We start from the raw sequence: 26,398 nt of genomic DNA on the forward strand, positions 1-26,398 counted from the left end.
TCTATCTAATTTAAGCTTATTGTATATAAAGGCCCTCCCATCACTGATCATGGTACCTAGCTGGGTAATGAAGCGTCTGGAAGAAAGCCACTGAGACCCCTGGTCGTGTTACCTCTTGCTGGTTGTCCTCCGGGTCCATGACGATCGGCTGGGTCACAAGGACACCCAGGAGGGTGGCCCAGGTCTCCTCAAACTGCATGCGGTTTGTCCACCCTAAGGGCAAAAACCACAGGCTTGCCGTAAGACGGGCAGCTTGATCAATATGACAGATAAATAAACATTTAGTCCCCCGGAATCCAGAGCCTCTGACGCTTCTTCACTGAAAACCGGAGGGACCGCAAAGTAAGGAGAAACAAATGTCACAAGGGTCTCGACAGGTGGCCTGTGGGCCCACAACCGACTCGTTTCTTCTGGCAGTCAAACTCTGAATCCAGAGATGTAAACTGCTCCCCTGGACCGCACAGAGCAGGGCTGTGGTGGCCCAGTGGTTAGAGTGCAGTATTGCAGGCTAATTCTGCCCGCAGTTCGATCCTGACCAGCTCAAGGCTGACTCAGCCTTCCACCCTTCCGAGGTGGGTAAAATGAGGACCCAGATTGTTTGGGGGGGGGGGAGAAGAGGCTGACTCTGTAAACTGCTTAGAGAGAGAGGGCTGTCAATCACTGCGAAGCGGTATATAAGTCTGCTATTGCCCTTCCTTCCTTCCTCCTTTCCTTCCCTCCCTCCCTCTCCTTCACAGTGGTTAAAATGCGGCATTGCAGGCTAACTCTGCCCACTGCGAGGAGTTCGATCCTGACCGGTTCAAGGCTGACTCATCCTTCCATCCTTCCCAGGTTGATAAAATGAGGACCCAGATTGTTGGGGGGGGGGCAATAGGCTGACTTTGTAAACTGCTTAGAGAGAGAGGGCTGTCAATCACTGCGAAGAGGTATATAAGTCTAAGTGCTGTTGCTATTTTCCTTCCTTCCTTCCTTCCTTCCTTCCTTCCTTCCTTCCTTCCTTCCCTTCCCTTCCCTTCCCTTCCCTTCCCTCCCTCGCTAATTCTCCCCACTGCCAGGAGTTCGATCCTGACCAGCTCAAGGCTGACTCAGCCTTCCCTCCTTCCCAGGTCAGCAAAATGAGGACCCAGATTCTTGGGAGTCATAGGCTGATTCTGTAAACCGCTTAGAGGGGGCTGTAAAACACCGTGAAGCAATATCTAAGTCTAGGTACTACTGCTATTACTGCCTCCATGTCCCTGTTCTCAGGATCTCTGCCAGGGCTGGCTCTTCAGACCTGCAACGGCTCTTCGGGATGGTGGGAGAGCTACAGGCAATTCACCCAGAGTTGCGAGCTTTTTTTAAAACGGGGATTTTAAAATTTTAAAATTCAGAGTGGCCACAGGAAAAGAGTTCTGTGTATTCTCGCTTTGACAATATGCAGAACTGTCTGGTATTTATATAGTTAAATCAGGCAACAGTGAAAGCCGGGGAAAAAGAAACCAGAAGTAAATTAAGTCGTCCAAGTTAATGGGAAGATGTGAACCATGACCCCAAAATAAGGGAGGGAAAAATGCTTAATATGTATGTGTAACGGAAAAGGATCAGATCTAAGCACTTTTCCACCATGCCGTACTGACGTCTCTGTAACCTTAATAAATGCTTTTAGGAAAAGATATGCCTGAAAGTCCTTTTAAGTGTTTCGTTAATCAGACACATGACACAACCTACAACCCAAAGCCTTCAAGCTTTTCATCGCTGGAGCTCCTTCCCAATCTTGGTACTTACCCAGGGTGTTAATTCGATAGATGAATTCCTTGAAGATTTCTCGCTCTTGAAGAAACTCTACAGGGATTTCCGGAAAGGTCGTGCTGAATTCGCCCGTCGGCTTTGGGGACCAGCCCAACCTCCAGACCTATCGCGACACAGAAAGGTGGGGAAAAAAATACAGGCGGTCCTCAACTTACAACAGTACGTTTAGTGACCGTTCAGAGTTCCAACGGCACTGAAAGCAGTGACTTATGACCGTTTTTCACAGCGACGAGCTTTGCAGCCTCCCCCGTGACCAGGTGATCGACATTCGGACGCTTGGCAGCCGGTTCATAGTTATGACGGCTGCCGTGTCCCGGGATCGTGTGATCCCCTTTTTGTGGGTCTTCATCTTTCCCTCCCTTTCCCTCTCTCTCTCTCTTTGTCTTTCTCTCCCTCTTTCTTTCTCTCTCCTTCTCTTTCTCTCTCTCTCTCCCTTTTTATCTCTTTCCTTCTCTTTCCTTTTCTCTCTTTTTCTTTCTCTTCTCTTTCCGTCTCTCTCTCTCTCTTTCTGTCTTTTTCTTTCTCCCTCTCCCTTTCTATCTCTTTCCTTTTCTCTCTTTTTCTTTCTCTTCTCTTTCCTTATCTCCCTTTCTCAATTTGTCTCTCTCTTCGTCTCTCTCTTTCTCTCTCCTTTTCCCTTTCTCTTTCGCTCTCCTCTCTCTTCATCTTTCCCTCCCTCTCGCCCCTCTCTCTTTCTGTCTTTCTCTCCCTCTTTCTCTCTCCTCTCTTTCTCTCCCTTCTCTCTCCTCTCTCTCTCTCAAAAAAAGTCACAACTCACTTTTTTCAATGCCGTCTGTTGTAACTTCGAACAGTCACTAAACAAAACATTGCAAGTCGCGGACGACCCACAACTGCCGTGTCCCGGGATCGTGTGATCCCCTTTTTGTGACTTATCAACTTAACCACTGTGGTGATTCACTTAACAACCGTGGTAAGGGAAGGCGTAAAACGGAGGCAAAACTCGCTTAACGAGTGTTCTCGCTTAGCAACATAAATTTCGGGACCAACCGTGGCCGTTAAGCCGAGGACGACTTGCATATTAATACTAGCCATTGGGAAGCGGTGCTTTTTTTCCGCATTGCATTCCTGAATAAAGACCGATATTAAAAAAAAAAAAGGAAGCACGCGTTTGCAATAATAAATACAGCTGTCTCCAAATACAAAGGTTGGGGTCTTTGCTCCTTGGAAAAGAAGAACGGACCAAGCAGGAAAAATTCAGCTTCCCAGCTCGATACGTACCAGGAGGGGAATCCGCGCGTAGCTGTTGACTAAGGGCAGCCGAGAGAGGCTGACGATGATGTTCTTCAGAACGGGGGTCAGGAAGGCAGGGATGGGGCGGTTCTCCTTGTGCCCCAGAGCCAGGACGGACTGCAGGCATTCCACCAACTCTGCCACCACTTCGCAAGTGGCTGTAATATACTCGGAATCTGAAGTGGAGAATAAAGCAAATATGTATTATGATAAATAAAATGGAAGTTAAGAACTGGGAGTATCTATCTATCTATCTATCTATCTATCTATCTATCTATCTATCTATCTATCTATCTATCTATCTATCTATCTATCTATCTATCTTTAATATATACATCCCTCTAACTCTTCCTCTCTCATCTACCTACCTACCTACCTACCTACCTATCTATAATATATACATCCCTCTATCTCTTCCTCTCCTCTCCTCTCCTCTCCATCTATCATCTATCTATCTATCTATCTATCTATCTATCTATCTATCTATCTATCTATCTATCTATCTATCTATCTATCTATCTATCATCTATCTATCTATCTATCTATATCTATCTATCTATCTATCTATCTATCTATCTATCTATCTATCTATCTATCTATCTATCTATCTATCTATCTATCTATCATCTATCTATAATATATACATCCCTCTATCTCTTCCTCTCTCATCTATCTATCTATCTATCTATCTATCTATCTATCTATCTATCTATCTATCTATCTATCTATCATCTATCTATCTATCTATCATCTATCTATCTATCTATCTAATCTATCTATCTATCTATCTATCTATCTATCTATCTATCTATCTATCTATCTATCTATCTATCTATCTATCTATCTATCTATCTATCTATCTATCTATCTATCTATCTCATGTATCCTATCCTATCCTTCTGTCTGTCAGTCTATGTCTACCATATCATGTATCCTACCTTATTCTTCTATCTATGTCTACCATATATCCTATCCTATCCTATCCTATCCTTCTGTCCATCCATACACCCATCCATGCATCCATCCATCCATCCAATTTGGTATTAAATGCATGAATATATCTTTAATGTGTGTATGTTTTCTGACTTCCCAAGGCTAGCCACCAAAGGGAAACTGAGTCTGGAGAAGACATGATAGGGAAAAGTCATTTCTCAACCTTTCTCTTACAGACTCAACTCCAGCTACCATCTGCCTTAAGACCACACCCTCCTAATAAGTCTTACTCTGAAGCCTTCAGAGAAATTTCCTGTACGTAATCCCAACATGAAATTCACATCTAACTCTTTAGTTGCGATGTATTTGCAGCCACCATCAGTCCAGTATAACTCTAAGCTTAGCTATGCTGTATGTTCACCTATGACTTATATCAAATCACCAACCCCTTCACGCATACGTAGAGTCAGTTTTATCCTTACTTGGTGTTTGTGAACCCCTTCCATCATTCTCGCTGGCGGCCTTCTGGATCGTCTTCCCTTTATCTGGACTCAGCAGGCGATTTCCCGGCTCAATTGCCACTAAATCAGATGGAGGCAACAAATATTTTCCAAAACTGATCCTTCAAAGATTGTACAGGTTGTACAACTTCAGCAAACGTGAAGACATTTCAGAATACAACTCCTAAAGGTTTTTTTTGCCTCGTGCCTGGAGTGAGTGGAGTTTTTTCCCCCCAGGATTAGGGTTAGGTCACCATGAACTCATAGAGCAAAATGGACATCGCCAACAAACTGGGAATGCTTGGGTATGGTTAGGAGGGCACTGACTTTTCTAGGCTGCCCTATCTGTGTTTCCTGGTAAAATACATGGGAAAATCCCATTGGAGGAAAATTCCACTTAGGGTTAGGTAAGCATGAATTCGGACAGCAAAATGGACATCGCCAACAAATTCGGAGTGCTTGGGTATGGTTAGGAGGGCACTGACTTTTCTAGGATGCCCTATCTGTGTTTCCTGGTAAAATACATGGGAAAATCCCATTGGAGGGAAATTCCACTTAGGGTTAGGGTTAGGTCACCATGAACTCATAGAGCAAAATGGACATCGCCAACAAATTCGGAGTGCTTGGGTATGGTTAGGAGGGCACTGACTTTTCTAGGCTGCCCTATCCATGTTTCCTGGTAAAATGGTACCCTTTTAGGGTAACCTCCCTTTAAGGTGAATCCCAATCCCAATCCAGTGGTACTTGAGTCTCTCGTTTTACCTGTAGCCGGTTGTTTAAACCTCACGAACCCATACCAATCCTCCCGTGACTGAAAAGATCCTACGGGATAGACACAAAGGACCATTTTATGTACCCTTTTAGGGTAACCTCCTTTTAAGGTGAAAGGGTTAGGGTTGTTAGGTCAGCATGAACTCGGAGAGCAAAACGGACATCGCCAACAAATTCAGAGGGCTTGGGCGTGGTTAGGAGGGCACTGACTATTTCAGCCTGCCCTATCTATGTTTCCTGGTAAAATACATGGGAAAATCCCATGGGAGGAAAATTCCACTTAACTTCCCTCACTCCACTTGCATTCATTTAGTTTGAGAGAGAGAGAGAGCAGTCCGGTGTAGTGGTTAAAGGCACCGGACTGGAAGACATGCTTCTTAGACCTGCTCTCTAGGCACATCTGTAGGAGCTTGCCTGGCTGGTTCACCTGGAATCGAGACCGACTTGAAGGCATTAGAGAAAATAAAATAAATAACACCTGGCCGTAGCCTCTCGTTCTCGGCTGCCGAGGGTGGTGAAATGAAAGAAAAAAAAATAATTCAGAATTCAGACAAACAAGGGGAATTGATTTCCTGGGATGCAACTGACCCGAAAAGTGGAAACTTATAAAAAGTACTAAGGAAAATCTCATGGAGGGGGCTCACCTGCTTCCAGGATGAATCGGGTGCAATGGATTAACGAGGAGGAATGGCTGGTGTACTCTGCAGATGCCCAGAGACTCCACAGCTCAGTCTGTTGCAATGCCAGGCAACAGCAATCCAGCACTGCCTGGAGATCAATACTTAGGGGGACCTGCTTGCATATTAAGTGCCAAGACAGGATCTGTTAGGACAAAAAGAAATTGACAAAATAACAGAGTTAAATTTCAGAAGTTGCAAATTCACAGGTTTGAATTAACAGAATGGCAAATATAAACACTCTCTGCAATTTTTTAAAAATTGAAACTATATCATAATTCACAGAACAGGTCAGGCAAAGAGGTGATGCTTCTAGCGCTAACTGTTTAAATTATGCACAATTTTAATGGACGAATTTCAAATTCTGGGAATGGGCAGAACGAACGAAGAGAGGAGAAGAAATCAGGAAGAGCCGACATGGATGACTGCTTCTTGCAACTGATCAATTGCCAACACCTGCTCAACTTCCTGAGTGTTGCTGCCAATGGTTTATTCGATTTATAAGGCACCTAACTGCAAGCCACTCAAGTTAGTTTTTAAAACAAAAACAAAAAAACAACAGCTTATACAATTATATGATTTGAAATTACAAAGCTTGTTGGAAATATCAACCCCTTAAAGCTTTTCCTGGTGTTGGTGCCTTTAAATTATTTAAATCAACTTTAAATAAATAAATAAATAAATAAATAAATAAATAAATAAATAAATAAATAAATAAATAATAATAATAACAACAACAACAACAACAACAACAATTAATTGGTGCCTTGGTAAGAGCACACTTGGAATATTGCATCCTGTTTTGGTCACCACAATATAAACAAGATGTTGAGACTCTGGTAACAAAGTGCAGAGAAGAGCAACAAAGATGATTAGGGGACTGGGGGCTAAAACATATAAGGAACGGCTGCTGGAATTGGGTAGGTCTAGTTTGATGAAGAGAAGGACGAGGGGGGACATGATAGCAGTGTTCCAGTATCTCAGGGGCTGCCCCAAAGAAGAGGGAGTCAAGCTATTCTCCAAAGCACCCAAAGGCAGGACAAGAAACAACGGATGGAAACTAACCAAGGAGAGAAGCAACCTAGAACTAAGGAGAAACTTCCTGACAGTTAGAACAGTTAACCCGTGGAACAACCTGCCTCCAGAAGCGGTGAATGCTCCAACGCTGGAAGTTTTTAAGAAGAGACTGGACAGCCATTTGTCTGAAATGGTATAGGGTCTCCTGCCTGAGTAGGGGGGGGTTGGACTAGATGACCTCCAATGTCCCTTCCAACTAGAGAGACGTGAAAATAAGTTATGATAGGCAGAATTCACACTCAGAACCCAGTAAACAAATCAGGGCTAGGCCTTCTTGTCTAGAATAAAACTACCGCTTCCTTTACGGGAGGTTATCCAGGAGGACAAAAAGCCAAAAAAATACAGAAATCATAAGAAGTCCAACTCAATCCAGCATTTCAAATTATTTCCCAGGTAACAACCATCCACAGCAGAATTGCAGCACTAAAATAACCGGTAAGATTCTCTTACGGTTTTTCATTTTTTTTAAAGAAAGCATCATCATAAAATTATCTCACATATTTTTCCCCCCCCGATATCCTGATTGCCTTACCTCTAGCAGCATTACCACAAACTTCACAATGTCACTTTCCTTCTCGCGGGGAATGCGAAGAGAAGCTGGAAGTTTGGAAAGCAACACCAGATACTGACTTAAAGCCTGCGCTAGAACCATGGTGAACTGAAAGGTTTCTGGGTCTCCTGTAGGGAAAAAAAACACACACCGTCGTGATACAATTCACACTGTGATTTGGTCTCCTCTTTCAAATAGAATAGAATAGAATAGAATAGAATAGAATAGAAGAGAAGAGAAGAGAAGAGAAGAGAAGAGAAGAGAAGAGAAGAGAAGAGAAGAACAGAGTTGGAAGGGACCTTGGAGGTCATTTAGTCCAACCCCCTGCTCAGGCAGGAAACCCTATACCATTTCAGACAAATGGCTGTCCAGTCTCTTCTTAAAAAATTCCAGTGCTGGAGCATTCACCACTTCTGGAGGCAGGTTGTTCCACTGGTTAATTGTTCTAACTGTCAGGAAGTTTCTCCTTAGTTCTAGGTTGCTTCTCTCCTTGCTTAGTTTCCACCCGTTGCTTCTTGTCCTGACTTCAGGCGCTTTGGAGAATAGCCTGACTCCCTCTTCTTTATGGCAGCCCCTGAGATATTGGAAGACTGCTATCCTGTCACCCCTGGTCCTTCTCTTCCTTAAACTAGACATACCCAATTCCAGCAACCGTTCCTTGTATGTTTTAGCCTCCAGTCCCCTGATCACCTTTGTTGCTCTTCTCTGCAACCTGGAACTAAGGAGAAACTTCCTGACAGTGAGAACAATGAACCAGTGGAACCACCTGCCTCCGGAAGCGGTGAATGCTCCAACACTGGAAGTTTTTTAAGAAGAGACTGGACAGCCATTTGTCTGAAATGGTATAGGGTCTCCTGCCTGAGCAGGGGGTTGGACTAGATGACCTCCAAGGGTCCCTTCCAACTTTATTACTGTTACTGTTATTAATGGGGAGGTCTTGCGGGGATGGCTGTACTGCCCATGCTTGCCGGTGCCAAGAAAAGCCAGCCCAATCCTTTGTCCCATCTCACCATAAATATTGCCGAGTTTGTTCCAGTACGGGGAGGATCCCATCGGCCGCATCGGCTGGAAGACCTGGTGGTTGGCGGGCAGCTTGCGCACCACTTCCGTCACCTGGTGCAGCGTGACCAGGCGGGCGGCTTCGAAATGGCTCCTCAGCCCTCGGGAGACTTCCTGCCCTGCCAGGCTCAAACACGGGGCCAGGAGGCCGATGTTGAAATCCTGGGAAAAGGAGCAGGAAAGAAGCAGGAAGCCGTTTTGGGATATTTCCGACAGAGCGACGGAATTGTGTCCAGCCCGGCCTTTACACCCCTGCAGGTGAAATGCGGCTAGCTGGGTCCTATAGCAATTAGATATATTTATTTTTACATTTACAAGCAAACAAGTTTTAGAATTTTAGAGGCTTTCAAGAAGTGGCTAACGAAACTGTAAAACTGGGTTGCAACGTAAGCTTATACGCGCACAAAAATATATGGATATAATATATCTACAGTGTGGACACTGTCCATTTTTGTACGAAAAAAAACTTTTTTGTCGGCCATCTGTTGGACGTAAAAGCAACACACGCTAGCATTGTGAAATTAAACATATTACAAACGGGCGCTTTCTCTTTTATTTCTTTTCCATTTAACCAGACTGAGCCACAGCAACGCGTGGCCAGGTGCAACTAGTAAATAAATCAATCCCGGGAAGGTCCGAGTCCCCGGGGGGAGGGGGGGGCTCAGCCAATATATTGATCCGATTTCGTGGCGATCAAGATTTATAAGGGGAATTTGAAAATAACTATCAGGAATCTGCCTTGAACTATTCTTTAGCCCAGAAAATAGAGATGATGGATTTGAGACAATAAAGGTTATTCTATTTTGTAAGTGGTGATCTATTAGGACGAGAAATAGAAAATCTACACCGATTGCTTTGAAATTTTGACACAACGTTGCATTCGAATACGCGCGTGTTTTTATATACATGTACCTACTATTGTATAGATGTCACACCTGTGACAGGTAAAAACATGCTTTTTTTAAAAAAAAACAGCGCCATCTGTTGGACATAAAAGCAACACACTTCTTTTCCATTTAACCAGACTGAGCCGCAGCAACGCGTACAGCTAGTATTTTAAAAAGATACGGACGTGTGTGAAAAACATAACTGAATGAAGGACGTACGAATTTAAATTAAAATAGTAAAATTACATAGAAGATCCAATGAAAGCAAAACCTGTCACATTCACAAGATTCTTAGCTCCTCCGGGGAGGCTGAGTGCATCCAGGAGATCGTTAACATTTCCTCCTGGGGGGAAGACTGGGAAGCGATAGAGAAGTGTTACATGCTCGTGCTGTTGCTACCCGCGCTTGTAACATTTCCGACTACACAACGAAGTAAGAATCACAACATCCACGGAGATTCTCAATCATCCAGGACAATCATCGTTGTCCCAAAGGTGCTTTTTTTCGCTATGCCGTTTGGGATGAACACTGCTTTGAACGGTGCGGGCGCATGAACGGACTTCCAGAAAACATTGCACATCGCAGGAACTGTCTGCGCTTCGGTTTGAGATGCAGACCACACGGACTCATCCCCAACAGCCTGCGCCTGTCTCCAACCTTTTTAGAAGGGGCTTGCCATTGCCTACTTCCTAGGGCTGAGAGAAAGGGACTGGCCCAAGGTCACCCAGCTAGCTGTAGGCCTAAAATGAGACTAGAACTCACGCTGTCTTCAACAGGTAAAGGGATGAATGGATCCAGGGCAGGAAACATCCTGCAGCCAAGAAGGCTCCACACCCATTTGCACCACTCAGGTGACCCTGAGGACGCAGATAAACCTCCAAGTGGCCTCAAGGACTCTCTAAAAGGATGCAAATGACCAGCTGTCTGCAAGGAGTATAAATCCTTCCCTTCCCCCACCATCCAGTCAGAGCTGAAGAAGCTTCTGGGATGAGAAGCGAAATGTCTTCAAAGAAAAGCAAGTAAGTCTAGTTGAAAAAGCACCAGAGGACACAGGTAAACCTCCAAGTGGCCTCAATGACTCTCTAAAAAGGATGCAAATGACCAGCTGTCTGCAAGGAGTATAAATCCTTCCATTCCCCACCATCCAGTCAGAGCTAAAGAAGCTTCTGGAATGAGAAGGAAAAGGTCTTCAAAGAAAAACAAGAAAGTCCAGCGGCCTCTTGAAAAAGCACCACTGAGGACACATATAAACCTCCAAGTGGCCTCAACGACTTTCTAAAAGGAGGCAAATGACCAGCTGTCTGCAAGGAGCATTAATTGTTCCATTCCCCACCATTCAGTCAGAGCTGAAGAAGCTTCTGAGATGAGAAGCAAAACATTTTCAAAGAAAAGCAAGGAGGTCCAATTGAAAAAGCACCACTGAGGGCACAGATAAAACCCCAAGTGGCCTCAACGACTCTCTAAGAAGAATGCAAATGACCAGCTGTCTGCAAGGAGCATAAATCCTTCCATTTCCGCACCATCCAGTCAGAGCTGAAGAAGCTTCTGGGATGAGAAGCGAAACGTCTTCAAAGAAAAGTAAGTCTAGTTGAAAAAGCACTACTGAGGACACAGATAAACTTCCAAGTGGCCTCAACGACTCTCTAAGAAGAATGCAAATGACCAGCTGTCTGCAAGGAGTATAAATCCTCCCATTCCCCACCATTCAGTCAGAGCTGAAGAACCCTCTCGGATGAGAAGCGAAACGTCTTCAAAGAAAAACGAGAAAGTCCAATTGCCTCCTGAAAAAAAGCACCTTTGGGGTAAGAATCACAACCATTAAAAAAGCCCTTCCCCCCCTTCATGCTCCAACACGCGCCTTACCTGGTGCATCATAAAGGGAACCAGTTCTTGCTCAGGAAGCCGATTCATCAATTCGGCACCTTCTGGCAGACCGAAAGCTGATTTTGTGTAGCACTGGGACCTCACCAGCGAACAGTACCAATCCTTGTAGGGAAACGAAGGAGATCAGGAACACGTATTTGCATGGACGTGACTTGCCACGAATCAACTACCGTGTTTCCCCGAAAGTAAGGCCTACACCAACAATAAGCCCTAGCTTGATTTTGGAGGGTGGGCCTAATATAAGCCCTACCCCCCAAAATAAGCCCTAGTTTTGGGGCGAGGCACACACCTAAGAATCACGCTAGGGCAGGGGTGTGTGTGTGGAGCTGCCCCACCCGCCCTGCACCCGCTTCCCTTGCAGCCAGGCCTCTCCTCGCCGGCCCACGTCTTCTTCTGAGGCCTCTTCTGCAGCCAGGCCTGCATTTTTCAGTCACGGACCTTTCCGGAAGGCCTTATGCAGCCAAGAACTGAACTATGGATTCAATCCGTAGCTCGGTTCTGCAAGACCTCTGCAGCCGAGGGTACTCGGCTGCTTAGGTCTTCTGGAAAGTCCCGACTGCAAAACGCAGGCCCGAATGCAGCTGCAGAACTTCGGCCCCAGAAGAAGCGAACCGGCTGGGTGGCGCTGTCGGTGCCGGAGGTGAGGTAAAGCCTATCCAAAAATAACACCTGGTGCCTCTTTTGGAGAGGAAAAAAAAATAAGACCCTGTCTTATTTTCAGGGAAACATGATTTATTTAGTTATTTATTAAATTTATTGATCATCCATAACTCTTAAGGATAACTCTTAAGATATAATTTTGAGGGCTAGAGTGGACCAGGGCCAGAGACATTTCACAGCGGTTGCAAATACAATTTAAAAGGCAGCGGATTGATAGGAAAACAACCCAGCCTTACTTTGTCTGGAATTAAAGTTTCTAGAGCGGGATGGTTCCCCCCATCCAGGGGATGTGCCGTAACCAAAGGTGAGGGGCTAATGGTTTCCGGAGCCACCGTTAGACGAAACCGATCCAACAGGGAGTAGAGTCTTTGATGTCTAAAAAAACAAACAAAAAAAACCCCAGAAATCCACCAGATTAGAAACTTTGAGAAAGACCGAAGAGGGCAGGACAACTGTAGGAACAAAATACTGGCTTGCCAAGGAATCATTAAGACTTGAGAAAGAATTTCTGGAGTTGTGTTTCTCTTACTGAAGGAAAGATATTGGGCTTGTCGGCTTGAAAGCCGTCATCTGGGTTCAAGACCCGAGCGCCACGTAACGGGGTGAGCTCCTGTTCCTTGCTCCAGCTCCTGCTAACCTAGCAGTTTGAAAGCGTGCGAGTGCGAGTAGATAAATAGGTACCACTTTAGTGGGAAGGTAACAGCGCTCCGTGACGTCATGCTGGCCACATGACCGCGGAAATGTCTTTGGAGAACGCCGAATCAATGGGCTTGAAACGGAGATGAGCAGCACCCCTTAAAGTCGCCAAATGACTAGCGGAGTAAAATCCGCAGAGATTCCTTAGCCTTTTAGAGAAAGATTAAACGGGATTCATTTTCGGAGAGAGAGAAAAAGCTTTAAAACTATTTGGCCACTTTCCACACGTCAAATCCATTATGTCTCACCGGTGGGCTAGTCCAGTGTTCTGAAGATATTCCTGTATTCGGTCCAGCTCCTCAACTGGCAACTGAGCCGTACTGTTCTGTATATATGTATAAAAAAACAAAAAACAGGAAATGCAATGTACTCGCGCCAGTCTTGAGAATGAAATGTTGAAGTTGCTAACACTGGCCTTAAAATAAATGTAACTCTGAACGTCAGAGTGAAAACAACTCAACTCGTTTCTGATCTTAGTCTTAGGTTAAAATGTCAAGCGTAGGTTTTATGGATTAATTTATGGAACCGTACAAGGGTGGAATGCCCATCCTTCTAGGACAGGGGCAGGCAACCTGGGCTCTTTTATGACTCGTGGACTTCAACTCCCAGAATTCCTGAGCCAGCATGGCTCAGCTTGGAAACCTCTCCCTTTTCCCTCAGCATGGCTGGCTTAGGAATTCTGGGAGTTGAAGTCCACCAGTCATAAAAGAGCCAAGGTTGCCTACCCCTGCCATAGACAGTCACATGAGGTAGGTTAGGTTGAGAGATAAGAGGAGACCCAAAGCCCCATCAGGGCTGTGGTGGTGGGGGGGTGAGACTAAACCTCAACCTTCCCTGCGGCCAGCCTAGCGCTTGCCCAGATGACGCCACGGGGTACCTGCACAGACGCTGCTAAAAGCATTTCCACGCGACGGCAGGCCAGGGTGTCCACCATGTGGGCCAGCACACGGAAAGGAGTGGAGAGAAGCTTGTCCACGTACAAGACCAGCACGGCCCCCGACTGGCTCAGATGGATGCCCTCCAAGCACTGCAGGGTCTTCTTTACCGCTGTCGGCTAAACAGGGGAGAAAACCTCTTTTAGAGTCTTTGTCCAGGCTAATCGAAGTAAAAGCATCCCAATCTGACTTTTTAAAATAAGTTAAAACCTCCGTAGCTTTGCTTACCCGTAACCCACACACCAATTTCACACCAATTTGGCCCAAAAAGACACTTCCCCCCCACCCCTGGGGATTAAGAAGAATGGGTTGAGCCTCTGGATGGATTCTGGGACCGATTCTCATCTGTTCAGAAAACCGGCAGTGCGAATACAGGCAGTCTCGACTTACGAACAATATTTCTGTTGTGAAGCCAGCCAGTTGCTAAGTGATTCTTAGTCATTAAGCGGATCACCGCAGTTGTTAATGTTAGGAACACGGTTGTTAAGTGAATCTGGCTTCCCTCGTTGACTTTGCTGGTCAGAAAGTCTCAACAGGGGATCACGTGACCCCCGGGGACACTGCAACCGTCATAAATACGAGTCATGTCAAGGTAATGATTTAAAAGCTAACCAGCTGATGTATGATGTAATGATAGGAATGACTCAGCAGGGTCTGTGTCCCTTGAAGAGCCTTCGTATAAAAGGGAAGGCTCTGCTGCTGGGTTCTCTCTCTTCCGTTTTCCTGCTGTAACTGCTGTGTGTTGGAGCCTGCTGTATTAGCACGTGTATGTATATTGTTCCTGGTGTATGGTATTGTAGATAGTGTAAGATAAGCCACCATTTAATACAGACCACTGTGTTTACTCCTGGGTTATCTCAGCGCAATAAGACTGTGCATGCTCTGACAAGTCAGTTGCCAAGCATCCAAATTTTGATCACGTGACCACCGAGATGCTGTTAACGGCCGTGTGGAAAATGTCCACGGGTCCCTTTTTTCAGTGCCATTGCCACTTTGAACGGTCAGTAAACGGACCGTCGTTAAGTCAAGGACTGCCTGCAGCTATCCGAGCTCTTCTCCCACCAAGCAGCCAGACCGTCAGCAAAGAAACCAAGGGCAGTAGACGTTCTACAACAGCACCAGGTTCAATTGGACCGATAATAAGATTTCATAGTCCTGTATACCAAGGGTCCCCAACCCCCGGGTCGCGGCATGCCAGCAACCGGTCCGCACAAACAAGCAAAGCCCCATCCACGGGATACAGGCAGCACACAGAATCACACACACTCTCCGGTCCGTGGAAAAACCTCTCTCCACGGAACCGGTCCCTGGTGCCCAAAAAGTTGGGGACCTCTGCTGTATACGGTTATGTTTATGGTAATTAATTCTGGCCGCAGGACATGCTTATCGCTAAGAATAAAGATCAGGAGAATCTAGGCAGCCAGTAAGTCAGAGGAAAAGCGACAGGGCATTTACACATTCCTGAGTTTTTGTGTAGTCGATGTGGATGCCCGGTGACTGTTTGCAGAGGCTCCTACAGAGTTTTTTTTGGCCAGAATCTAGAGGTGACTTTCTCTTGCCTTCATCTTAGGGCTGAGAGAGAGAGGGACCGGCCCGAGGTCGGTCACCCTAGTGACCAGCTTCATGCCTCAGGCAGAATTAGAACTCACGTTTCCCAATTTCTAGCCAGGTGCCTTTGCCAGAACAAGCAATGGCCAAACGATTGCTAGATGTTGCCTCCTGCTTCGTGAGCCTCAATAATTGAAGTATGTTGCTTTCTTTTAAACATGAATATCTTTCTTTTTTTTTTTTTTTTACCGCAGAAACAGGAGGTGTGGTTTGCGCAGGAGTTCGGCCTCAGAGAAAATCAATCTTGAGACCGCAAAAAACTTACAGAGGCGAAGTTCTCACATCGTGACTGGATAGCCTGGATGAAAAGCCCGCTGGCGGCCGAGTTTCTGTGAATGGCGCTTATAAAATCCTGGACCGGGGGTTCATGAGACAGACTGATCAGTTCCTGGACGTGATTCACGGTCAGCCAGGTTAAGTGCTCGGAGTCGTGCAGGTTTTGGCACTGTGGGAAGAAATGGGATCGATTGACATGGAGCGGAAGGAACGACAGGGTGTCAGGGAAGACTTTCCCAAAGCGCCTGAAGGCCGGACAAGAAGCAACGGATGGAAAATAATCAAGGAGAGAAGCAACCTGGAACTAAGGAGAAACTTCCTGATAGTTAAAACAATTAACCGGTGGAACTATTTACCTCCAGAAGTTGTGAATGCTCCAACACTGGAGGTTTTTAAGAAGAGACTGGACAACCATTTGGTATAGGGTCTCCTGCCTGAGCAGGGGGGGTTGGACTAGAAGACCTCCAAGGTCCCTTCCAACTCTGTTATTCTGTAAATGTAGACAGAGTCTCTGGGTCTCTTTCTCTTGCTTTCCCCCCTTGTCTGGATGAAGATGCTTTTTCTGTAACAGACATGCTCGCTGCTAGATATCCCAGCATCCTAGAAAGCTTGAGCCGGTCAGGATCGAACTGCTGGCATTGGGCAGAGTTACCTTGCAATACTGCATTCTAACCACTCGGAAGGAAGGAAGGAAGGAAGGAAGGAAGGAAGGAAGGAAGGAAGGAAGGAAGGAAGGAAGGAAGGAAGGAAGGAAGGAAGGAAGGAAGGAAGGAAGGAGAAAAGGTAGAGATCTAGCAATAGCACTTAGACTTATATGCCGCTTCACAATGCTTTACAGCCCTCTCTAAGCGGTTTACAGAGTCAGCCTGCTGCCCCCAACAATCTGGGTCCTCATTTTACCGACCTCGGAAGGACGGAAGGCTGAGTCAACCTTGAGACTGTTAGGATATCGAACTGCTGGCAATGGGCAGAATTAGCCTGCAATACTGCATTCTAGCCACTGTGCCACCATGGGAGGGAGGGAAGGAGTGAGGGAGGGAAGGAAGGAAAGAAGGAAGGAAGATAGCAATAGCACTTAGACTTATATACCGCTTTATAGCGCTTTACGGCCCTCTCTAAGCGGTTTACAGAGTCAGCCTCTTCCCCCCCCCCCCGCAACAATCTGGGTCCTCATGTTACCGACCTGGGAAGGACGGAAAGCTGAGTCAACCTTGAGACGGTCAGGATCGAACTGCCAAACTGCAGGTAGCTGGCAGTCAACAGAAGCAGCCTGCATTACGTCATTCTAACTACTGCACCACCACGACTCAGTACTAGACCTGCCCATGGTTCACCAGGTGCAATTGAAGATGCTGGCTGCTATCTACAAAGTCCTTATGAGAGGACTGGAAACTTGAGAGTCTTAAAATCAGCCACGGCAGTTTGGATAATTCTTTGCACAAAAAAAGAAAAAGTGAGGGGGGGTGAGGAACATGTTCTAAAGAAAACAGGAACACGGCCCTCGTTGGCCATCCTCAGAGCTTACCACATAGTCACAAAACAGGATGAGGGATCCCCTCCGCACGATCTCTCGGTTGCAGATGCTAAGTTTGGCGCCCCCGTCTTCTGCCCGGGGACCCCCGCAGGCTTGAGGGCTGAGCAATTTAGCACTCGATAGGGTCTGCCTTCTGGAAAAGAGAAGGAAAAACTTTTAACTGCACAATCCAGGAGTAAAATAGCCAGAGAGAAATAAGGAAGAAACAGATAGGAAAATCTGCCGGGATAAAGGCAGCCGGCTAGTGAGAAGCGGGTCCAGCAGCCAGGAACGGAACCCGAAGGACGATGGGTTGGATTCAGGTCAGTGGCAGATCACCAGAGAAGCTCAGATGTTGGTTCCTCTATGCCAGAGGTCCTCAATCTATGGGCCACGGCCCAGTAGAGTGGAGGCCACACCCCGACTTGCGGTAGCACCATGGCCGTGGGTGCGAAAACAGGACGCTGCTGCGCCTTGGGGTGCAAAAACGGGACGCCACTGTGCCGCAAAAAAACGGGACACCGCTGCGCTGCGGAAAAATAGGATGCTGCCGTGCCGCAGGGCGCCAAAATGGGACACTGCCGAGCTGCGGGGTGCAAAAACGGAAGGCGCTGTGCTGCGAAAGAATGGGGCAGGGCTAGTATCACGCATGCTCACAGCCCCATGTGTGTGTGTGTGTGTGTGTATAGAATTAAGCCATGACATCGGCTGGATTGGAGCAGGATATCTATATATCTATAGATAGATAGATAGATAGATAGATAGATAGATAGATAGATAGATAGATAGATAGATAGATAGATAGATAGATAGATAGATATAGATATAAATAGATTAGATAGATAGATAGATATAGATATAAATAGATATAGATAGATAGATAGATAAATATAGATATAAATAGATATAAATAGATATAAATAGATTAGATAGATAGATAGATAGATAGATAGATAGATAGATAGATAGATAGATAGATAGATATAGATATAGATATAAATAGATATAGATAGATAGATAGAGATAGATAGATACACATATACATACACACACACACATATCTCCAACCTGAACAACTGAGGAATCCAAATCCATCTATCAATCTAGTCACACAGTCACCGTATCATTGAGATGGGCCGCATAAAAACTTAATTAAATAAATTTAATTAAAATATACATACATGTATATTTTTACACCCAGTTGATGCCACGGCTTAACTCTCAATCCACCTTACCAGCATCGAACTAGCACGTTCCAGGCTTAGGACTTGACAAAAACAAAAGCTGAGATGTTTGCATTGTGCATCGAACACCCCTCTGGAAACAAAGCCTGCTGGACAACATAAATCAATCCCAAACTTCTACGTGGCCTCTATCCAGATGACTCCTTAGCCAAAACGTCCTACCCAACTGTAGCCAACAAGCCACCAAGGAAGGGGGGGGGGGAGAAACTGCCCCAAGGAACCTCGAGCTTCCTTACAACTAGACTTGTCCTAGTGGACAATCCCTTAAATATGAGCCAGCCGTGTGCTGCAGCTGCCAAAAAGGCCAACACAGTGCTGGGCTGCATTAACAGAGGGATAGAATCAAGATCACGTGAAGTGTTAGTACCACTTTACAAGGCCTTGGTAAGGCCACACTTGGAATCCTGCATCCAGTTTTGGTCACCACGATGTAAAAAAGATGTTGAGACTCTAGAAAGAGTGCAGAGAAGAGCAACAAAGATGATTAGGGGACTGGAGGCTAAAGCATATAAGGAAAGGTTGCTGGAATTGGGCATATCTAGTTTAATGAAGAGAAGGACGAGGGGGGACAGGATAGCAGTGTTCCAATATCTCAGGGGCTGCCCCAAAGAAGAGGCAGTCAAGCTATTCTCCAAAGCGCCTGAAGGCAGGAGAAGAAGCAGTGGATGGAAACTCACCAAGGAGAGAAGCAACCTAGAACTAAGGAGAAACTTCCTGACAGTTAGAACAATTAACCAGTGGAACTACCTGCCTCCAGAAGCGGTGAATGCTCCAACACTGGAAGTTTTTAAGAAGAGACTGGGCAGCCATTTGTCTGAATTGTTATAGGGTTTCCTGCCTGAGCAGGGGGCTGGACTAGATGACCTCCAAGGTCCCTTCCAACTTTACTATTATTATTATTATTATTATTATTATTATTATTATTATTATTATTATTATTATTATTATTATTATTAATTATTATTATTATTATTATTATTATTATTATTATTATTATTATTATTATTATTATTATTTATTATTATTATTATTATTATTATTACTTTCTGGGTGATCCAGTTCTTCAACAGGAAGGAGAACTGTGAAATGGGAGCAGGAAAACAAAACAGCTCTCACGTTAGCTGCTAAAATTGGAATTAGGAGTAATTTCCAGCGGGGAAAGAGTTTTTGAAATCCACACGGCGTGAACGTTTGTACACCGGAGGCAAGATTTGAAAAGCCAGGGGCGGCGTCTGAAAACCAGGAAGTAACCTTTGGTTTGGACCAAGAAAAAGACCGGAAAAACAGCCTTACTTGGGCGTCTGATGAACTTTGGACCACCAGCAGGAGTCGGTGTAGTTCACAAGCAGCAAGATTTGACACCAGAGAAGGACCAGCGATGGGTGGGTGGCTATCATGGACTTGACGAGGTCGTTTAATCTCTCCAGGGTGTAGAAACGGAGACCGTGGGGTCCGTTCCCTGTAAAAAGCTTGGTAGCTGCAGCTGTGATTCTTCGGAACATTCCTGTTAACCCCGAAACAATAAAAAACAACACATTATTGTAAATAAGTTCCAACCGATAAGACAACGGTCTTATTTGGGGGGGGAGACAGAGTCGCGTGAAGGGGGGCAAGAAAAGGGATGAGGAGTACCTGATTTGAAGGTATGAATTAAGCAGATGAGAAGGGTGCCCAGTTCCTGGCAGTAGAACGTGTGTTGCTGCTCGCTCATCTCCACGTGCAACTGTTTGCTCGTGATGTCTTCCAGGAGGATTCCCACCAGCTGCATTAGGAATCTGAAGAGGGAGAGAGACGTAGAGGCCGGGCGCTAAGCACAGAAAAGATAAACGGCGACTGTGCCAAGAGGAGAAAAAGAAAACCTATTTGCACAGCCAGCCGTGCGGGGCGTACATCAAGCTTCTTTCAATCCACCCAAATAGAGCTGGAAGGGACCTCGGAGGTCTTCTAGGCCAGGGCTTTTCAACCTTTTCACCCATTGTACCACTTTTAGGATATGGCAACATCCGAGGACCACCAGTCGCCTAGCAAGGTGTCAAAAACTTGATGACCCCCCCAAAAAGGAAAAAAGTGATAAAGTACAGACAGTCCTCGACTTACAACAGTTCGCTTAGTGACTGTTGGAAGTTACAATGGCACTGAAAAAAGTGCCCCCCAAGCCACAGCTGAGCAAGACACCTGCCTGCCCACCCGGCGGCGCTCTTCCTCCTGTCCGAGGTTTCCGTTGTTGTGAGCATTTCTGTTGAGGATTGGCAGTGGGGGTGGGGTGGGGTGGGGTGTTTGGTTTTTATTCCCCCCCCCCCCCGTCTGCTGGGTGGTTGCAGCAGGTTTTGGTCCCTTCACATGACCCTGGGACACTGTGACGGTCATAAATATGAACCAGTTGCCAAGCATCTGAATGTAAATCACAAGACCCTGGAGAGGCTGCAACATTCCAGCTGATCGGCTCTTCTTCTGGGCTCAGCAGAAGCACCAGGATTAGCGCTGAGCTCCAGCTGGATCCTGGCGCTGATCCTGGCGCTTCTGCTGAGCCCTGACAGCCCTGCAGCTCCAGCCGTCTCTCGCTCAGGCTTGTGTGGTGCTGCCACCGGTTCAGCTCATTCCCCTCCCCTGCTACCCCTTTTCTAGGATGGTCGTGTACCACCTGCCAGGTGCCAATGTACCACAGGTGGTACCCGTACCACTGGTTGAAATGCCCTGATCTAGTCCAACCCCCTGCTCAAGCACGAGATCCTATACCATTTCAACCAATCACTCCATCCATCCATCCATCCATCCATCCATCCATCCATCCATCCATCCATCCATCCATCCATCCATCAAAATAGAGCTGGAAGGGACCTTGGAGGTCTTCTAGTCCAACCCCCTGATCAAGCAGGAGATCCTAGACCATTTCAACCAATCACTCAATCAATCCATCCATCCATCCATCCATCCATCCATCCGAATAGAGCTGGAAGGGACCTTGGAGGCCTTCTAGTCCAGCCCTCTGCTCAAGCAGGAGACCCCATGCCATTTCAGACAGGTGTTTTGCCTTCTTCAAGGTTACATTGATTATGCAGGTAGGGTACTAACTGATCAACTGCAGGGATTCCCTTAGCAACGGAGGCAAGAAAAGTCGTAGAATGGGGCAGGACTCATTGAACGACTATCTCGCTTAATGACAGAAACTTGGAGCTCAACCTCTTATTAGCGCTGCAGATTTTCTGAGCCGGTGAGAATCCAGAGGCTCTGCCTGCTCCTCTCAATCCCCAGAAAAAAATGGGGGGAAAGAAGAGTCTTTTTGGGCCAAGCTTCCCTTCCAAATTTGTGTGAAATCTGTGTGAGCTACAGGTAGACAAAAAGGGACGGAGGCCGTAAGCTGAGGACTACCTGCGTACATTTTCCTCAATTCCTCCTTTATCTTTTTCTTTTTTAACGATTTAAAATAAATAAAAAAAATAGCAGCGGCTCCTTAAATCGATTTTTATACCTGGAAAAGGTCTCTTCGGGCAGGAAGCGCTCGTGCTCCTCCGGGGGGGTCTCCTGCGCTCCGGGAACGTTGTTTCCCCCGTTCCTCAGCCGGTGAATCGCCTGGCAGGAGATGAGCCGGGGGGAAAAGGAGAGCTCCTGGATGCGGGAAAGGACGATGTCTTCCGTGGACTGGGAAATCAAGACCCGCAGAATGGCCAGAATGCCGGAGACCCATAACTGGACGGTGCTCACGGACGCCTATTGAGAGGGAGAGAGAGGGGGAGAGTGGGAGACTCAGACAAAGTGTGAATTATTTAAATTACTCCTTCCTTCCTTTCCTTTCCTCCCTCCCTTCCCCTCTCCCCTTCCTCTGCCCTCCGTCTCCCCTTCCCTTCCTCTCCCCTTCCCTCTCTCCTTCCTTTTTCCCCTCTCCTCCCCTCCTTCCCTTCCTCTCCCCTTCCCTTCATCTCCCTTTTCCTTCCCTTCTTCTTCTCCCCTTCCCTTCCTCTCCCTTCTCCTTCTTCTCCTTCCTCTCCCCCTCCCTCCGCTCCCCTCCTTCCCTTCCTCTCCTCTTCCCTTCCCTTCCTCTCCCTTCTTCTTCTCCCCTTCCCTCTTTCCTCTGCCCTCTCTCCTTCCCTTCCTCTCCTCTTCCCTCTCTCCTTCCTTTTTCCCCTCTCCTCCCCTCCTTCCCTTCCTCTCCCCTTCCCTTGTAGAGGGAAAAGGAAGGAAAGAAGAAGAGGGGAAGGGAGGCGAGGGGAGGAAGGGAAGGAGACCTCTTCCCTTCCTCTCCCTTCTTCTTCTTCTTCTTCTTCTTCTTCTTCTTCTTCTTCTTCTTCTTCTTCTTCTTCTTCTTCTTCTTCTTCTTCTTCTTCTTCTTCTTCTTCTTCTTCTTCTTCTTCTTCTTCTCCTTCTTCTTTTTCTCCCCTTCCCTCCCTCTCCCCTTCCTTTTTCCTCCCCTCCTTCTTTTCCTCTCCCTTTTCCTTCCCTTCTTCTTCTCCCCTTCCTTCCCTTCCTCTCCCCTCCTTCCCTTCCTTTGCCCTTCCCTTCCTCTCTCCTTTCCTCCCTCCCCTCCCCACTTGTTCACTTCCCAAAAGGAACGCAGTTTATCGGTCAGGGCATGCACTTGGATAAGTAACAAAACAAATGCACAGCCATTTTCCCCCGGAAGCGAAGGGGGCCGAGCCCGAGAGGCATTCCCACAGCCGAGCAGAGGAACACCTGCCGCTAAGCACAGGGCCAGCTGTTGACCGACTGGATTTACTCCCTGCTTTTCTGCGGGAGCTGCAGGTGTCCCCAAGGGGGGAGGGTCCTTCCTGCTATTTTTTTTAATCTCCCCTCACCACGACCCCCTTGCAAAGAGAGGGACTGGCCCAAAGGGAACTTGCAGGGCTGAGGACGGGGGGGACCCAACAGCCAGGAAAGGAAAGAGGGCAGAGCTGGGCACGTCCTGCGCCGGGACGGGGCAGCCCCGCCCGCCTTTCCCCCTTGGCTGGCTGCCCCCTCCTTACCATCGTGCTGGGCGTGACGAACATGCTTCGCAAGAGCATGTCCACGGGGCGCAGGGCGGAGGGGGCCAGGATCTCAAACAGAGTGTTCAGTATCCCCAGAGCTTCGTGGGAATCGATCTGCATCTAGTTAAAAAAAAAAAAGAGGAACAAACCAAAAACACGACGGGATCAACCGGGGCTGCGGTCAGCAGAGATTTGAATAAATAAATAAATAAAAAGAACCGTCTTATCGTACAGGTAGTCCTCGAGTTACGGCCGCAACCGAGCCCCCCCCCCCAATTTAGGCTGCTGAGCGAAACGTTTTGTTCAGCGAGTCGTCGCCCCGCTTTGCGTCTTTTTTTTTTTGGCCCCGGTCAGAAGACAGAAGGGAGTGGAATAACAAAAGAGTTGGGAAGGGACCTTTGAGGTCTTCTAGTCCGGCCTCCCTACGCCACTCCAGGCAAAAGGCGGTCCGGGGTTTTTCTTCACAGCCTGTGGAGCACCCACAACTTTTGAAGGGAAGTGGTTGCAGTTGTTAAGAGAGTGACCCGGTGGTTAAGCGAATCCAGCTGCCCCCACTGACGCTGCCTGTCAGAAGGTCGCAAAAGGGGATCACGTGACCCCCCAAGGACACCGCAACCGTCATAAATACGAGTCAGTGGCCAAGCGTCGGGATTTTGATCACGTGACCGGGGAGAGGGTGCGACGGTCGTAAGTGTGAAAAACAGTCTTAAAGTCACTTTTTTTTCCAGTGCCGAACCGTCACTAAATGAACGGCTGTAAGGCGAGGACTACCTGTACTTAATTCTGAGTTTGGGGCTGTGAAAATTCGACACTGGTTCAGCCGGGGAGGTGTGTGAAGCCCCTGGCAGAGGGAAACCCCAAACCGAAGGGCGTCCTTCTCTGCTGGAAAGGGCCACAGCAGCTTTTCAACAGAACAGAACAGAACAGAATAAACAGAACAGAGAATAGAGTAGAGTAGAATAAAATAGAATAATGGAATGCAGAATAGAATAGAATAGAATAGAATAGAATAGAATAGAATAGAATAGAATAGAATAGAATAGAAGAGAGAATAGAATAGAATAGAATAGAATAGAATAGAATAGAATAGAATAGAATAGAATAGAATAGAATAGAATAGAACAATGAAAGAATGGAACGGAATAGAATAGAATAGAATAGAGAATAGAATAGAATGGGAATGGGAGTAGAGTAAGAGAATAAAATAGAATATGGAATCGAGTAGAGAAGAGTAGAGTAGAATAAAAATTAGAATAGAATGGAATGGAATAGAATGGGAATGGGAATGGGAATGGGAATGGGAGTAGAGTAGAGTAGAGTAGAGTAGAGTAGAGTAGAGTAGAGTAGAGTAGAGTAGAGTAGAGTAGAATAGAATAAAAATTAGAATAGAATAGGAATAGAATATATAGAATAGAATAGAATAGAATAGAATAGAATAGAAAATAGAATAGAATAGAATAGAATAGAATAGAACAGAATATAGAATGGGAATGAAATAGGATAGAATAGAATAGAATAGAAAAGAACAGAACAGAATAGAATAAGAAGAGAGAATAGAATAGAATAGAATAGAATAGAATAGAATAGAAAATAGAATAGAATAGAATAGAATAGAATAGAATAGAACAGAATATAGAATGGGAATGAAATAGGATAGAATAGAATAGAATAGAAAAGAACAGAACAGAATAGAATAAGAAGAGAGAATAGAATAGAATAGAATAGAATAGAATAGAATAGAATAGAATAGAAAATAGAATAGAATAGAATAGAATAGAATAGAATAGAATAGAATAGAATAGAATAGAATAGAACGGAGTAGAATAGAATAGAATAGAATAGAATAGAATAGAACAGAACAGAACAGAACAGAACAGAATAGAACGGAGTAGAGTAGAATAGAATAGGAGAATGGAATAGAATAGAATATAGAATAGAATAGAAAATATGAAATGGAATGGAATAAAATAGAACAGAACAGAACCTTACTAAATGTCTCCCTCAATGGCCATTTGCCACCAAAGGTAAACCCTCACCTGTTGTTTGGCCAGCATTGGCAGGATGATGTCTGCTACCTGTCGCGACAGCCTCTTCCACTTCTCCTCGTTCTCTCGGTGACACTGTTGCAGCACCAGGATAAACATCTCCAGCACCTGCGGGCGAAGAGGAGGCGGCACACAGAACAGGCTGCTTTCACACAAGCAAAAGGAATTTTCCCAGCGTCCATCTTGCACCTTAACGCTCCTCTTTCCCCTCCCCAACGCAGGCAGTCCTCGACTTAACGACCGCAAGGGAGCCCAAAATTTCTGCGGCCAAGCGAGACATTTGTTAAGTGAGTTTTGCCCTGTTTTACCACCTTTCCTGCCTCAGTTGTTCAGTTGTTAAAGTGAGTCACCCGGTTATTAAGTCAATCTGGCTCCCCCACTGAACTTTGCTGGCCGGACGCTCCGCCAAAGGGGGTCACAGCAACGGTCGTAAATAGGAACCGGTTGCCGAGCCTCTGAATTTGGATCACGTGATCCTGGGGCAGCTACAACGGTTGCTAAGTGTGAAAAATGGTCGTAAGTAGTTGGATTTTCTGTCAGTTTTTATGTCCGTGGAGATTCTCGGTCATCCAGGTCCTGGTGGTCACAAAACTGCTTTTTTAAAAGGCATCTGAACTTTGTTTTTCGTTTTTTCCTTGAAAACTTTTCGCTTCCCACGGAAGAAGCTTCTTCGGTTCTGACTGAACGGTGAAGAACGCAAGGGGACTCCGAGGGCACCGATCCAAGTGGCCTCAACGACTCTCAGAGAGAGCGCTAACGACCCCACGACTGCAAGGACTATAAACCCTTCCATGCGCCACCATTCAGTCAGACCCGAGGAAGCTTCCTAGATGAGAAGCGAAACGTCTTCAAGGGGGGGGGGGGAAAAACACCGTAAGAAAGTCCGGTTGCCTTTTGAAAAAGCACCTTTGTGGCTCTCGGTTCATATGAAAAGATGTCTGGCTAAGCTCTGCTCTCCGGAGCGCAAGGCAACGGTGGGCACCTCCCGGGACCTCCAGGTTTTACGTTTAGGCCTACTCAATCTTGGGCGTTACCCAAGGTTTACGTGAAGGTGGTTCGGGATCTCTGCAGTCAGAGGAACTG

General features: G+C 46.2%; 1 protein-coding gene across 1 annotated transcript in view; it reads right to left on the reverse strand.

Moving 5' to 3' along the window:
• The window catches only part of HTT (huntingtin), a gene marked incomplete at its 5' end in the record, with an annotated part of 73,440 nt that overhangs the window by 26,840 nt on the left and 20,202 nt on the right, over positions 1 to 26,398 (reverse strand). The window contains 18 exons of the mRNA XM_029286569.1: positions 113 to 213; positions 1,765 to 1,891; positions 3,028 to 3,215; positions 4,455 to 4,553; positions 5,888 to 6,065; positions 7,530 to 7,675; positions 8,558 to 8,768; positions 11,357 to 11,479; positions 12,274 to 12,412; positions 12,982 to 13,058; positions 13,611 to 13,787; positions 15,542 to 15,721; positions 17,078 to 17,219; positions 19,603 to 19,813; positions 19,942 to 20,084; positions 21,779 to 22,017; positions 23,268 to 23,390; positions 25,307 to 25,423. Coding sequence (XP_029142402.1) covers positions 113 to 213; positions 1,765 to 1,891; positions 3,028 to 3,215; positions 4,455 to 4,553; positions 5,888 to 6,065; positions 7,530 to 7,675; positions 8,558 to 8,768; positions 11,357 to 11,479; positions 12,274 to 12,412; positions 12,982 to 13,058; positions 13,611 to 13,787; positions 15,542 to 15,721; positions 17,078 to 17,219; positions 19,603 to 19,813; positions 19,942 to 20,084; positions 21,779 to 22,017; positions 23,268 to 23,390; positions 25,307 to 25,423 — 2,721 coding nt within the window. The remainder of the gene's footprint in view (positions 1 to 112; positions 214 to 1,764; positions 1,892 to 3,027; positions 3,216 to 4,454; positions 4,554 to 5,887; positions 6,066 to 7,529; positions 7,676 to 8,557; positions 8,769 to 11,356; positions 11,480 to 12,273; positions 12,413 to 12,981; positions 13,059 to 13,610; positions 13,788 to 15,541; positions 15,722 to 17,077; positions 17,220 to 19,602; positions 19,814 to 19,941; positions 20,085 to 21,778; positions 22,018 to 23,267; positions 23,391 to 25,306; positions 25,424 to 26,398) is intronic.

The sequence above is a fragment of the Protobothrops mucrosquamatus genome, unplaced genomic scaffold, assembly GCF_001527695.2.
Source record: "Protobothrops mucrosquamatus isolate PMUCROS unplaced genomic scaffold, P.Mucros_1.0 scaffold4101, whole genome shotgun sequence".
NCBI lineage: Eukaryota > Metazoa > Chordata > Lepidosauria > Squamata > Viperidae > Protobothrops > Protobothrops mucrosquamatus.